This window comes from Alternaria metachromatica, assembly GCF_023757995.1.
Source record: "Alternaria metachromatica strain BMP 0045 chromosome Unknown scaffold_3, whole genome shotgun sequence".
NCBI lineage: Eukaryota > Fungi > Ascomycota > Dothideomycetes > Pleosporales > Pleosporaceae > Alternaria > Alternaria metachromatica.
This window is the reverse complement of record NW_026055494.1, coordinates 1,951,312-1,964,906: the sequence shown is the minus strand read 5'-3', so window position 1 is coordinate 1,964,906 and position 13,595 is coordinate 1,951,312. Positions and strand designations below refer to the sequence as shown.

Here is a 13,595-nt window from a genome sequence, read left to right as displayed (position 1 = left end):
TGATGGGAATGTGTGCTGTGCGATATCGTCGGTGGCAAGATTGGGTGTGTTGTGATGCTGGAGAAGTCGTCGAAACGAGCGATTGGTTGTAGCAATTACCAGCAGAGAGAAAGAAAAAGCGACAGGAGAACAGACGCCTTGTGGAGATAGAACATACTATGCCACTAAATCCCGATTATACATTTGTCAACACATCCTGACGATGAAGTCAACGCTGACGTGCCAAGCTTCCGTCATGTTCCGAATAGGGCGAACTTTGCAGATGGTGGATCTGGAGGCCTGATTTGCACCTTCCGCGAGTGCCGACTCCGCCTTCGAAGCGCAGTAGCCCTTTCCCACCAGCTTGACTCATTCGCGACGTCCTGGTGTGCTGAGCACGATGCAGTTGGAGGTAGAGATGGCAGCCTTGCAGGGCTTTGGGGCGATACATCGACTAGACTACGTTGGGCGCTAGCGCACAGCGTAGCCACTATGTATCGGGAAGAGTCATGCCTGCAACCTCGGCCAGCATAGAAAGTCACGACTTCAGCGACTAAACTTCCACCCTGCCTACGAAACAGAGGAAATCATCGACTTCTTCCAATATGACAGAAGCTCAACGTCCCAAGATCGGCGTCGGCGTCATCATCCATGACAATGCGGGCAATATTGTCATGGGCGAGCGCGCAGGCTCGCACGGCGCGGGCACCCTCCAATGTCCCGGAGGTCATCTCGAGTACAGCGAGTCGTTTGCTGAAACAGCTGCAAGAGAGGTTCTCGAGGAGACTGGGCTTGAGGTGGGCAACATCAAGTTTCTGACTGCTACCAACGATGTTTTCGGAGAGGGAAAGCACTATGTGACCATTTTCGTTACCTGCACCATCACCGGTGAAAATAAGACACCCATGGTAAGTCCCTCTTCATGTTGGAGTTGACGGGGAAAGGAGATACAGTACTGATGGGTTTGACAGCCGATGGAACCGCATAAATGTGCTGCGTGGAGTTGGGTTCCTTGGAGCCAAATGTGGTCATGGGCTGGAGAACAGGCGAAAGCGGAGCAGGAAGGAAAAGAGGTGCAGAAGAATCTATTCTTGCCGCTTGTCAATCTATGGAGAGAGTATCCTGAGATGAAGGATGCGCTCGTCGGGAGATGACAATGATCTTATCGGTAGTGCATCTCATCTGGAAAATTGCTCCTCGTTGTTGTGGAAATCCTCTCTACTCTACTCCGCTACAGTCGCGTTTGCTCATGCTTTATGATGAGAGTGAATCCATGTTGAAGAGCACGACCTCTTTCAAAAGAGAGATTGAACATACGTCTACGGAGGCTAAGAGATACATACCACCAAGGAGTCTACATTGCCTGAAGATTTTGTAAATTTCTGTTTTGACAGCAATGTAGACAGCGACTTATCTATTTAGTTCCTTCTCTAAGTAGGACAGCACTGCGAATTGCTTTGCTTTAGATAGATAAACCGTACACAAGATAATAGTAGGAAAGGAGCGTTGAGAATAGTAGTACATAATTAAGCTCAAGCGCATCGGGATGATGTCACAGGAAGATAAAATGCACCCCGCGAGAGAAGGTATGGCGCACGCTTCTGTTTTGAGAAAGTAGGTAAATTGATATATGGGTATAATATACGCGTGGCGACATCGAGCAGTGACATTGCGCCGAGACACAGTCATCCTGTCATGGCAGCCATCATTGCGCTGCGCCGTGTAAACATCAGATGGTACGAGACCAGAGAGCAGAGCTCAAAAGCTTCGCTCCTATCCTTTCCTGGATCTTGGGCTCCTAGGCACTAGACCCTCACCCTGCGACTTCATCTTCTCCATCGCCTGCTGAACTTGATGCTGCCGCTTTGAAACGTGCTCGTGTCGCTTCTCAACTTCTGCCTCAAACTCCTGCGCCAGCTTGCGTTTCTTCTGCCTTGCCTCCTTTGTGCGCCGAATGATGTCTTGGAATCGATCGAGGAACCAGTCGCCAGCATCCTCCCATTCGGTTGTGGGCAGTGATTGGAAGAACTCGGATTGCTGAACGGCATCTGGGTTCTGCTGTACTAACTCTAGACGCTCGACCAGAGGCTTCTGAAGATCCTCCTTTGAGAGCACAGACGGCCGGGCACGGGGATCAGTATCGAAGCTTTCGTTCCTAAGCTGCTCGTAACTCATCCCGAACAGCGTCGTGTGGTCGTAGTCTTCATGGGAGACAACCTCAGGCTCCTCGATCGGCGCTTGTTCAACCGATTGCTGCTGCGCGACGGGTTCATGTATAGCCGGTACTAGAGGCTGGCGCTTTTGAGGCGCATGAGGCTCACTGGGCATGGCATTGTTCCTGGGTGGGGGCTGCGTCCTGGGGCCAGAAGACTGTCGAACAAGGTGTTGCTGAGATTTGCTGGGCTGTTTCTGGGTACTAGGGTGAGGACCCGAATACATCGGCAGGTTGGCAGTGCTATTATGCTTGTCCGGATTATAGGCTTGGTGTTGACTGGTGGGAAGGGCGAGGGCGTGATGCTGAACATTTTGACCTCCAGCCTGCCGGGAAGGCGCGGCAGTGCGAGACTGCTCGCGGAGCTGCGCACTATGCTGAAACAAACCCGATGCCTGCTGCGTATCCTGGCTGACAATTGGCATGTTTCGCCGTTGCTGTTGTTGCGGGACGTGGGACGCCGGCATGCGTGCAGCTTGCTTGTTTATGTTCTGACGTTGAGGCGGAGGGGAACTGGGAACAAACTCGTTTTGGTAGTTGGAGAGTGCTTCCGGCCCGCCTTCCCACTCGGATGGCTCACCATTGGTAGTCGGGGGATACGAGTCGCCTCGGACTGTTGGGAGTCCACCGCGCCCTGCCTGATGCAAAAAGGCGACTTGCTCATCGTAAGTAAGATGTGCTACTCCGCTCGCATGAATGAATTCTTGGTTCATTTGCACCATTTCGTCGTCATAATCTTCAGATCCGTCTTCCATATCCTCTAGCTCGTCTCCATTGTCATCGTCTTCTCCCTCCATCTCCGAAGTGCCACCAAGATTGACGACATGATCTTGCTGTTGGTAGTGCTGCTCTTTCTGTTGACTATCTTCGACCTGTACGACAGATGGGTTCACAGTAGTGTCAAGACTCTCTGCATCAGTGTCGTAGAGATCACGCTTCTGACTTGGACCCGGACCTGATTGTCGATTTTGGAGGGGCGGCTGTAAGACGGCGGAGCTGTTCTGGGTAATGTTGAGTCCGCGCGCCGGAATACCAGAAGTCGCTTGAGGTTGCTGAACGGGATGTCCGTTTCTTATTGATACCCTCGCGTTGGCTGCATTGGCTTGGCGGTCGGGCTTGCTTTGAGGCTGACCAGCGGCAGGACTGCCGGTTCTCTGACGAGCGACAAAGCCTTGCATCGTGGGTAAAGAGAGAGCCACACTCACTCTATTACCTAGATATTTGTCGACGATCAGGTGAAGTTGAGGTTTGCGAGGTGAGTTGAGAAAGTGAGTGCTGAGGCTTGAATGGGAAAGCGCGTCTCTGATGATGCTCTAACTTCATCCGGACAAGCCTCGGCCCCGCCAAAGTGAGCCTAGCACCGCGATGACGATATCTTATCTCCGAGTCGCGGTGTTGCTCCCTTCGCCCATGTGTGTAGACTCGTGCCCCACGAGGTTTGACATTCTACGTTACAACCTGACATACATACACTCGCATCTGACGTCATGGGTGAATGCTATCTCTACAGGCTCCCCAATGAGGCACGCTTTCCTGTTACATCCGTATCGCGTCCAACTTGCTGACCATTGTAGTTACTTCTCCACCTCCTTACGCCCATACCAACGCCCGAACTCCTACAATTGACCACCATATCGCATCGCATATACACGCTCATCCTACGTATCCTTCATAATCGGCTCACTGCAGCTGCCGAGCTACATTCGCACTCGGTGCTTCTCGAATGTTTCCACCCCTCTGCGAAGCTCACCGAGCCCCCGTACTTCTGTACATACCGATGCACCGATGGCTTGAAGAGTTACGATGATTACAACTCTGCTACAAAGGAGGTTGGCAGACTGGCCGAATACAACAACATGTACTCGCGCTTCAAGCCCCATAGGCGCGATTTGGAAGCGGATGGCAGGAGAGTGAAGCGCCGACCTGGAGACGTACCTGGCAGTCGTACCTTTCCGGGGGCAGTACAGGAGAGATACGAAGGCGAGACCGTGAGACAGACACTTGGGTTAGAGGCGCATGAATTGTTCACGCAGCTGGTTGCGCAGACGAATCTTGTCAAGATCGGTTCTCACAATCTCTTCACCAACTTTGTTGACATTGAAGAAGGTGTACTCCGAGTGTGGAGAGATTGGCTGCGAGACATTGCGGCGAGGGGCTTGACGGCGAATACGGAGGTGCCAAATGAGGTTGTTGAGGAGGTAGGTAAGGGCAAAGAGATCGTAAGAGAGGTGGAGGACGAGAAAGCAGACTTGGACGATCCGTGCATCCTATGGGTTAGTCCGAGGAAGGACAGCGGCATACGTTTCAATGTCAGGGAACGGAAGCTTCGGAGGGACGCTCCGATCCTCATCAGCACAGATGAGGATATGCCAGTTACGTATGAAATTGAGTACGACGGTAAGTCCATGCATCCTCCTTGGTGTTGCAACGCTTGCTGATGTCCGGTAGAGCTCCTCATAAGAACGTCGCATCTCCTCTTAATGCTCGAAAGGTCCATGTCACAGGAGGATAATTCATCTGGTAAAGCGGTTGTCTTCGGATCTTTCGGATAATTCAAGCAGTTCAAACAAATGCACGCCAATTCCAGAAGAGTCATGGTCTAGTTGGGTCCAGATCCTCGGTTCTTGGTGGAGTCACCCCTCCTTGGCGCAATCCGTCAACCACAACGCACCAGGGCATCAACGCATCCCCTCCCAACCAACGGCAAAAAGTATGCATTGTCCCAGGCACCCAGGGGCCCAAAAAAATGACCTCGAGGCGATTCGAACGCCTAACCTTCAGGAGGTTCCAGGAGAACTGGAATCTGACGCGCTACCATTGCGCCACGTGGCCTGATTGGATGGAAAAAATTGTGTCAAACATGCAACTTATACCCAGCATTTTGCTCCCTACACAGCAGCTTGATGAGATGGTCTGCTAATCGCGATGGCATCATACTAGTTACAAGTCTAGTCATCGAGTCCGATCCGCTGTCAGAAAGGCCACGTCTCCAATTCCAACGATCTGTATACGCTAATCCTACAACGTTCCTAGCATTACGCAACGGCTTTCTACCCCACTAGTCCTATTCCCTAGCCCAGCATCTGAAAGATCTAGACCTAGATAGTGTCTCGAGTCCACCGACTACAACTGCCCCACCAGCAAAAGCCTTGTGCCCCCATGCCATACGCACGAGGGACGTTTTGTAACTGCTTCCCTGCACCCAGAGTCAGATTAGGAACATTTCAGTTCGATCACAATTGCTATCACAGTCGAGAATAGTACCGAGGATTCGTTAGGTCAACGATAGTCTTGTAGCCTAGAATCTGCACTAACCAGCCACCCTGTGCGGCGTAAGCCGGACGAACTACGTAAACATTTCGATAACACAATTGTGCAGGGCGCCTTCACAATAACCGATTGTGAATACATCAAGAAGAGGCTAAGAAGCAGAGATTATACTAGGAAACAGTTCGTAACACAGCGAAAACTAAGTAATAGAAACCGGGAGGTTCAGATGAAATTAAGAAGAAGTTCCAGCAGTCTAATAACAGCGTCTCTTATTGTATACCAAATTTTGTGCAACTTCAAGGCTAACACCTCTACAGAACTAGCAGTCAACTTTGCCTGGCACAGCGCAGCTGACGTTTTTATACTGTCTACTCTGCTACTACACCCATCAGCAAACATAACGCCTGCCGCCGCTCATCTTGAACCTATCTTACCTAGAGGCAGCATCTACGGCAGCTACAGAGCTATCCGTTGCGGCTACAGAAGCCTAGCAACTGATGCCGCATTTGCTGCTACTGGCGAGGTACCAGACGCAACCACCGCCCGCCTGCATTCATCCCAGCTTCCTCAGCTGCCGCAACGGCTGCTACTAGGGAGGTACCAGACGCAATCACTACTTGCTTGCCTTTATCTCAGCTTCTTCAGGTGCTGCAGCGGCTGCTACTAGAGAGGTATCAGACGCAATCACCACCCGCCTGCCTTTATCTCAGCTTCCTCAGCTGCCGGATCTGCTACTTCCAGCGAGCTTTCCCCTTTGCTACCAGCACCTATCAGTTGCAACTGCGGCTGCTCGTCTGCCATTACCCTAGCTTTCGCTTTTGCTACCGACACCTATCAAGCGTAACCGCGGCCACTCGCTCCTACTATCACCCCAGCCTTCGCCTTTGCTACCAGCACCGATCAGACGCTACCGCGGCCGCGCGCCTGCCATTACCCCAGCTTTCCCTTTTGCTACCGGCACCGATCAGACGCTACCGCAGCCGCGCGCTCGCTCCTGCTATGCCGGCTTTAACTCGGCCACGGTTAGCTCGGACAGCGAAGAAGGCACTGTCGGCGGACATCCTGAGATATCTAGAGCCTCATGATCAGGACGAAGACCAGGATCAGGACGAAGACCAGGATCAGAGTGAAGACCAGCATCAGGACGAAGACCAGTATCAGAGTGAAGACCGGCATCAGGAAGAAGACCAGCATCAGGACGAAGACCAGCATCAGGACGAAGACCAGTATCAGGACGAAGACCAATATCAAGATCAAGACCAGTATCAAGATGAAGACCAGTATCAAGATGAAGACCAGTATCAGGACGAAGACCAATATCAAGATCAAGACCAGTATCAAGATCACGACTAGCATCAGGATGAAGGCCAGTATCAGGATCAAGACCAGCATCAGGAGCGTACACGGCACAAGCAACATGGTACAAAGAAGCGCAGGTTGGCCACCATCAAAGAGGAGGACACTTTAGGAGATGTGTATGATTTTCAAGAGGGGTCTGATTTAGAAGATGAGTATGCTTCGCAAGATGAGTATGCCTCGCAAGAGGAGCATGAAGTATGGGAGGAGCATGAGAAGCAAGAGGAGCATGAAGTATGGGAGGACCAACGGAAGCGACCTAGGAAGCGGCGTCTTTTCAGGGACCACCAGCCTCTTCAGGTCCAGACGGCTGCCCAGAAGACATCATCAGTGGAGCAGGACGAACTCGACGCAAATGGCTTTCACCTATCAGACTTTGAGGACGAGAGCGATCCGCAGACCATCGGCGCTGAGCGACTTGCATGGTCACCTGTTCACGTCCCCTTCTCCGACGATGCCTTGTTTGACATCACCCTGACTGGCGACGATGTTGTGCGCATGGTCGAAACCGCCTTTCCTGTACTCTCAACATCCAACAAAAGGATGAAAATCTTTTAGGACTCGGTAAGTCCTGTCTGTACGAAAAGCATGTGAAACATATACTGACTTTGCACCTCTACCTTTGCAGCTCAACGAGCACCTCCAGAGCTCACCGCCCTTCAGCATACCTGTCCAAGAGATCAATCCGCATACCTGGCCCTTGACGAACCCTGTTATTGACAGCCTGTGGAATGAAGCAGCCGCTGCGGAGGTTGCGCTTGACATCCCCGACACGTATGGAACAATTATTGTAGCGGAACCTGCACCTCATACGTAAAAAGCTAAACAGGTCTGCAGACTACATTAACCTAAAATCTTTTAAAGTAGGTGACCTAACGTTAACGTAGGCTCTAGGCTGTTTAGCTTTTCCCTAGGTTGGTGTGCCTGCGTCTGGTCACTTCTTCCACTAGTAGATCCTTGGCCTTCTCTCTGGTCTTTGAGATGGACTAAGCCTTTCCGTCTAGGGCCTTGATAGTCAAGAGGATTTAGGTGATGATGTAGCCAGCAAGTTTGCGCTTAACGTCGTCCCTTTTGTAGTACGTCAGGGCATCTGATGGCTTTACATTATTAGCTGCCCTGACTTTCATGATGGCCTTTCGTTGCGTCTCATCAATTCCTGATGTCCTCTCTAAGGTTTTGTCTAAGGAGGCCATGTCCAGTGGAGGCCGCTTGAAATGATCGCTAAGGGTGTTGTTCTTCTTTGCGTCGAAATTCCGGAAAGCCGACATCTTAAGAATGCTGCCCGTGCTCAACTAATAGGCGTACCCGGTTGTTGAGAGGAAGTAAGGCAGGTAGAGTTTACCGAAAAGCTGGACTAGGCAGTAGTCAAATATCCGCTCACGGAATGCAAACTGCCTTTGAATGTCCGTTAGGACAGACGCGCGATTCCTCGAGAAAGCTTCGGGATGTGGGATCGCGAAGGCCAAGCGCCTTATCTTCCTAGCCTCGAACTGCAGCCAAGCTAACGGGATTTCATGCTCGAATCGTTTCTTTCCAAATGTCCACAAGACTGTATGCTCGATCTCATTCTCCTGAATGTAGGTCATGTACGCCTTGGCCGCTATTCCCCCAACGACAAGGAGGACTTTTGCCTCAGAGCAAGATATTATCTTGAAGGCATATTCCTGCCAATGTCTGCGAAGTTGAGTGGGAAGTGTTCCTGCTCGAAAGAGGGTCGCTTCACCACCCGGTACAGTCTTGCGATCTATTCGCCGGGGAAAGACGTCCACATGGAACATCGAATGCTCCCTGATATCAGCGACATGGAAACCCATCTCTGAGTACAAAAGCCACATGGAAGAGTTGGACATATCGTGGTTGGTCCCATAAGCCAAGTGCACAGTTGAGTTGACGTCAGCAGTCGGATATGAGGACAACACCATGAGAGAGTCGTTGGGGCTCCCACAGGATTTGACTAACAACCTCTCTGACATATCAAGCCATGCAAAGTCGTCTGTAGAGTCAACCTGGTGGTCAGGAGGGTGAAGAGCTTTCTCCGCATCGGTAGCTTGGCCCCAGTAGCCATCCATTGCTGTGTTTGTAGTTGGCCATGTCGTCGGATACTCCTCGCGCACTGAGATGGTGAGCGGTGGCGATGTAGACAGGTGCTCACGAGCTGACTGGTAGAAATCCGCCATGGCACTGGTTGCAAGGGCGGGATAGCCGCGTTCTACCATCCTTACGACCTCCTCGCTAGACAGCGTGGTATCCGTTAATTCTTGATCAGTAAAGGGCAGGTAAACCCATAACTCTCGTTCCGCTCTGGCAACTTCTGGGTCTTCAGCAACAGCATTATAGACATCCCATCCATGTAGTTCTTCATTGTTTGGGCGCTGTATTTCCCTAGAGTCTTCTGCATCCGAACTAACTGTGGCCTTAGATATCCTCTTTCTTTTGGCCTGTGTGACCATAGCTCCGGTAGCTCTAGCGACGGGCAAGTACGATGCGCAGCTGATGAAGAGGCAGGCGGCTTGGACCGAGGTCGATGTAACGATAGACAACAGCTTCAAACGGGTCAGTTGCTGCGGCAGCTGATGAAAAGGTAGGCGGCTTGGACTGAGGCAGATGTAAGTAAAGACAGCAGCGGCGACTTAGACTGAGGCCGTCGTGAGTAAAGACAGCAGCTTCGACTGGTGCGGTACAGCATTGACAACGGCGGACGTGGGTGCACGATATCAGTGTAAGCATAGCTGCTATTCTTCTTTTTATTCCAACGATGACTGAAATGAAAAGTCCCACCATGACATGGCTGATGAATCGGTGATGGATAGCCGTGGGTATCTAAACGTGAAATGACCTGGACGCGGCGTAATAGCCATGCGTCGTATGTCGTGTGGTGTTATCCTTATGCCTAAACGCCGAAAATTCCATATGCAAAATCTCCCTCCCTCATCCCATAATTGCTCCGTTATGCAATGCGTTTTGGCATGCTAACAGACCTTCGCCGATCCGCCTACCACCAACGCCGTAGATGTCTCATCCAGAAGACCATGTCGAGCCCTAACATGTCGAGTCTGACAATGCAGGAAACGTTTGACTCGTTAGTTATCTTGAGCGGTCTCAATCTGGGCATATTCCTGCCAGTGGCCATCAGCAGCCCTCTTCCAGGTACGAATGCTAGCGTCATCTCCAGTAGTGACTAGAAGATCACCTGTAATAATTGTTAGTTGTGACTGTGCATGTTCTTCCGGTGTGACTTACCCATCTGCGAGAACGCGACACGCCAAACCGCTCCGTGATGATTGGTAAGCTCATCGGTCATCTCTACCTTCTGCTTGATGCGACCAGGATACTGCTCGTTCTCAATGGAAGTGTCGGGGGCCTTGGAAGCTCCTGCCAGTCCAGCTCCGATACCAGATGGGGCGTTCTGTCGATGGCCTCGAGGAGAGACTGAAAGCGGAGCGGAAGACGATGCTTCTCCAGATGCAGTGTTCCTATCCTCGGTCTGCGTACGAAGCTCATAGATGCGAATAGCGCCGTCTTTGCTAGCTGTGGCCAAGATGTCGTAACCTCGCATAGAACCATTCGCCCAGGCTAGGTCTCGAATGATCTGACGAGCACCCTCTAGCTTCGCAACTTGGAAGAAGCGCTTGGCCTTGTCGGTGCGGAAGACAAGGACATCTTTCATAGCAGCAACAGCGAGGGATAGCGACTTGCGGTCAAGGCCAGCGGTGATGGCGGTCCAACAGGGTAGCTTCTCCTTGTGAAAGACGACCTTGAAGCCTACCTCCTCTTGGCGCTCGGGAGGGTTGTTCTCGGAGACCCAGCGCTCTGCCAGGATAGTCCATTCATGGAGGTTGTTCTGATCCTGGGGCTCATAGACAGTGAGATAGCCGTCGCGGGTGATGAGCGCGAGCCAGGTCTCCTGCATGATGTTCTTGAAATCCAAAGACATGAACGGTGCGTTGGTCAATGAAGGGAGTACGTAGACCAGCTTGAAGCGGTTGCCAGACATGGCCACCTCGGTGACGTCCTCTTGCCAGATCTTGCAGCGACCATCTTCACCAATACTACCGACAACCTCGCCCATGAAGGGGCCGTTCCACTTGACCTGTACATGAAGTTAGCGACGGGTCACAAAGGTGGCAAAATGGCATGCAGGTGACCGAAAGAAGATTTGCGGCTGAAGATTAGATAACTTACATCGACAATCTCGGCATCGTGAGCTTTCCAGCTCTCGACCAGGGTCCACGAATCGTCCTTCTTGTCCCAGACCTTGACGCGGTGATCTGAGCTTGCCGTGACCATGCGCGTGCCGAAGTAGTTGAAGTCGACAGCGAGTACGAGGTCCTGGTGGCCATGCGAGAAGGTCTGGAAGCTTCGCTCTGCAGCCATCTCAGCGTAGGCGCGATGCGCACACACAAAGGCCACCTCTAGTTGGTCGATGACGCGCTGCTCGACGCTGCCGGTGCTGCCGTCGGCGCAGGGCTCCTGAATCAGGGGAGCGATTAGATCCACGTGCTCGATCTCGTCTTCGAAAGCGGCGGCGATATTGAGATGCGGTCTCCGTGCAGGCGACCGTGCTTCCTCCTTGGTGGGGCCCAGCGAGGACGAATCGCTGACTGCAGCAGAGGGCAGACGCGACGCTGTCAAGTGCTGGAGGAAACTTCGCGACGCGAGATGACTGCTCACCGCATTCAGACCGTCCAGGAGCTCATCAGCCTTGGCTGAGCGGCTGGCTTGGTTGTGGTCCGCCATGTTGATGCCAATGTTCGTGGGTCTATCGTTTCGGGTTAGCAGAGCAGGAAGAAGCCGAAACAACACCTTGCCAGAATCTCTACTCACCAAACACCGCAACCACGACCTCGTGCAGATTGTACTGCTCTGTTCGTCTCTGGCTCACTCTGCGAGCTTGTTGGTTTCGTTGCTGGAGTCGTGGATCTGTTCACAATCTTTATCTGTCAGTCTCAAGTCCACTTCGAACGATTCACGCAGAGTCACGCTCCGGGTTCAGACAAAGAGGTGGCGATTCGGCAAAACGGCAGGTCGTGACGGCGTTGCTGTGGGGAGGTTGCGCAACCGTTGTTGATATCGTCGCGACAGCAAACGGCCGCGCGGAGTCAACAGCTACAGGCGTCCACGTGCCAAGATCCGCCGTCACCTCGACATCAGACACTATCACTGTCACCATGGCGAGCGCGCTATCATCAACAGAATCAATTTCACTGCTCTCCTTGTCGCTCGCATGTGTCGGTGTGCTGGCCAACACGCTTCACGGTGACGGTGAGCCGCTTGTTGCGTCGATAGCGCTCAGTGGTCTGGCCTTTGCATTCTGTTATGCTTTGATACGATGGCTTGGGGATGCCTTTGCGAAGCGTGGCTTCAAAGGGAAGGATCTATGTAAGCTGAAGCAGATTGAAATGTAAGTGTCAAGTGTACTGTACATGAAAACGATTTACTGACAGGGATAGCCCAGAGATGATGGGCGCGGTCTGTGCTATGGTGTATCTTTTCATCTTGATCTTCTTCATACCATGGCCGTTCTACAAAGACATTGTAGTCGCAACATCAGGCGGCGGTAACCGGGACACGATCAAGGAACTGGAGCTGATTGAGACCGGGAGGCTACTACACAGGTTTCCTCACAACAAGCTTGCGTCCTATCTGTCGGCCATACTTTCCCTCCAGTCTATCGTACTGCTCGGTATTGGTGACGACCTGTTCGACATAAGATGGCGACACAAGGTGCTCATTCCAGCCTTTGCAGTTATTCCCATGCTCGTGGTTTACTTTGTCGACTTTGGTGTGACGCAGATGGTCGTCCCACTACCACTCAGGCCTTACCTTGGCGAGCTCTTTGATCTGGGTATGTACTTGCATCGATAGCTGTTTCTAGATTGCCCATTAACATACGTTCAGGCTGGCTTTACTACGTCTACATGGCGCTGATGTCCATCTTCTCCTCGAATAGCATTAACATCTTGGCGGGCATCAACGGCATCGAGGTGGCCCAGTCTATAGTCATTGCAGTCCTGATTGTCGGCAATGATATGCTGTATCTCTCACCATTTACGACGTACCCACATCCAGCGACGGATTCGCATCTGTTTTCGCTGTATCTGCTACTGCCGTTTATCGGTGTCTCGATGGCGTTACTGATGCACAACTGGTATCCAGCAAAGGTGTTTGTGGGCGACACTTACTGTTACTTTGCAGGCATGGTCTTCGCCGTAGTGGCCATCCTCGGTCACTTCAGCAAAACGCTCATGTTGCTACTCCTACCGCAAGCGTTCAACTTTGTCTACTCGGCACCCCAACTGTTCCACATCGTACCATGTCCCCGACATCGGCTTCCGCACTTCAACGCACGGACTGGTTTACTGGAGCCCTCGCGCGTCGAATTCACCAAACCACTACGACGACCGATAGCGGAGAGCCTCAAGGTGCTGCACCGGCTTCGGATGCTCGATGTTGAGACGGATGGGAAAGGGCAGGTGGTCTCGTCGAGCAACTTTACACTAATCAACTTGTGGTTAGTATGGTTCGGTCCCATGCGGGAGGACCGCCTAGCTATGGGTTTGCTCGCGTTCCAGTTCGCGATTGGACTTGTAGGACTATTTGTGCGGCATCGCATGGCATTGCTTATCTTTACAGCGGACAACTTGTAGATGTGTGGGTATGCATATAGACGGTGGGTGTACTATAGTATCGTGGAACATGTAAATTACTGGGAGGATGGCTGGAGCGCATATGCTACAAGGGACCTGCCGGGAGTTTCGGCGTATTGTATTCACCCCGC

At 52.0% G+C, this 13,595-nt stretch overlaps 6 protein-coding genes and 1 non-coding gene across 7 annotated transcripts; 4 read left to right on the top strand and 3 right to left on the bottom strand.

Moving 5' to 3' along the window:
* Window positions 1-584: 584 nt before the first annotated feature.
* Window positions 585-1,133, top strand: J4E83_002300 (uncharacterized protein; the record flags this gene model as incomplete). Its single annotated transcript, XM_049329248.1, has 2 exons — window positions 585-887; window positions 951-1,133. 2 exons carry the CDS (start codon window positions 585-587, stop codon window positions 1,131-1,133), a joined length of 486 nt encoding a protein of 161 aa, XP_049192220.1.
* A 619-nt stretch (window positions 1,134-1,752) lies between these two features.
* Window positions 1,753-3,369, bottom strand: J4E83_002299 (uncharacterized protein; the record flags this gene model as incomplete). The annotated part of the gene is made up of 1 exon (XM_049329247.1): window positions 1,753-3,369. The coding sequence occupies one exon, from the start codon at window positions 3,367-3,369 to the stop codon at window positions 1,753-1,755; it is 1,617 nt and encodes a 538-aa protein (XP_049192219.1).
* Window positions 3,370-3,678: 309 nt separating this feature from the next.
* J4E83_002298 (uncharacterized protein) lies at window positions 3,679-4,743 on the top strand (the record flags this gene model as incomplete). Its single annotated transcript, XM_049329246.1, has 3 exons — window positions 3,679-3,714; window positions 3,766-4,588; window positions 4,640-4,743. 3 exons carry the CDS (start codon window positions 3,679-3,681, stop codon window positions 4,741-4,743), a joined length of 963 nt encoding a protein of 320 aa, XP_049192218.1.
* Window positions 4,744-4,938: 195 nt separating this feature from the next.
* On the bottom strand, window positions 4,939-5,023 carry J4E83_002297. Its single transcript has one exon. It is a non-coding gene; the product is annotated as a tRNA-Trp (tRNA).
* Window positions 5,024-6,968: 1,945 nt separating this feature from the next.
* Window positions 6,969-7,375, top strand: J4E83_002296 (uncharacterized protein; the record flags this gene model as incomplete). Its single annotated transcript, XM_049329245.1, is given in 2 exon segments — window positions 6,969-6,972; window positions 6,987-7,375. 2 exon segments carry the CDS (start codon window positions 6,969-6,971, stop codon window positions 7,373-7,375), a joined length of 393 nt encoding a protein of 130 aa, XP_049192217.1.
* A 2,522-nt stretch (window positions 7,376-9,897) lies between these two features.
* Window positions 9,898-11,554, bottom strand: J4E83_002295 (uncharacterized protein; the record flags this gene model as incomplete). Its single annotated transcript, XM_049329244.1, has 3 exons — window positions 9,898-10,007; window positions 10,058-10,907; window positions 11,000-11,554. The coding sequence occupies 3 exons, from the start codon at window positions 11,552-11,554 to the stop codon at window positions 9,898-9,900; spliced, it is 1,515 nt and encodes a 504-aa protein (XP_049192216.1).
* Window positions 11,555-11,985: 431 nt separating this feature from the next.
* Window positions 11,986-13,464, top strand: J4E83_002294 (uncharacterized protein; the record flags this gene model as incomplete). Its single annotated transcript, XM_049329243.1, has 3 exons — window positions 11,986-12,218; window positions 12,268-12,662; window positions 12,716-13,464. The coding sequence occupies 3 exons, from the start codon at window positions 11,986-11,988 to the stop codon at window positions 13,462-13,464; spliced, it is 1,377 nt and encodes a 458-aa protein (XP_049192215.1).
* Between the last annotated feature and the right edge of the window lie 131 nt (window positions 13,465-13,595).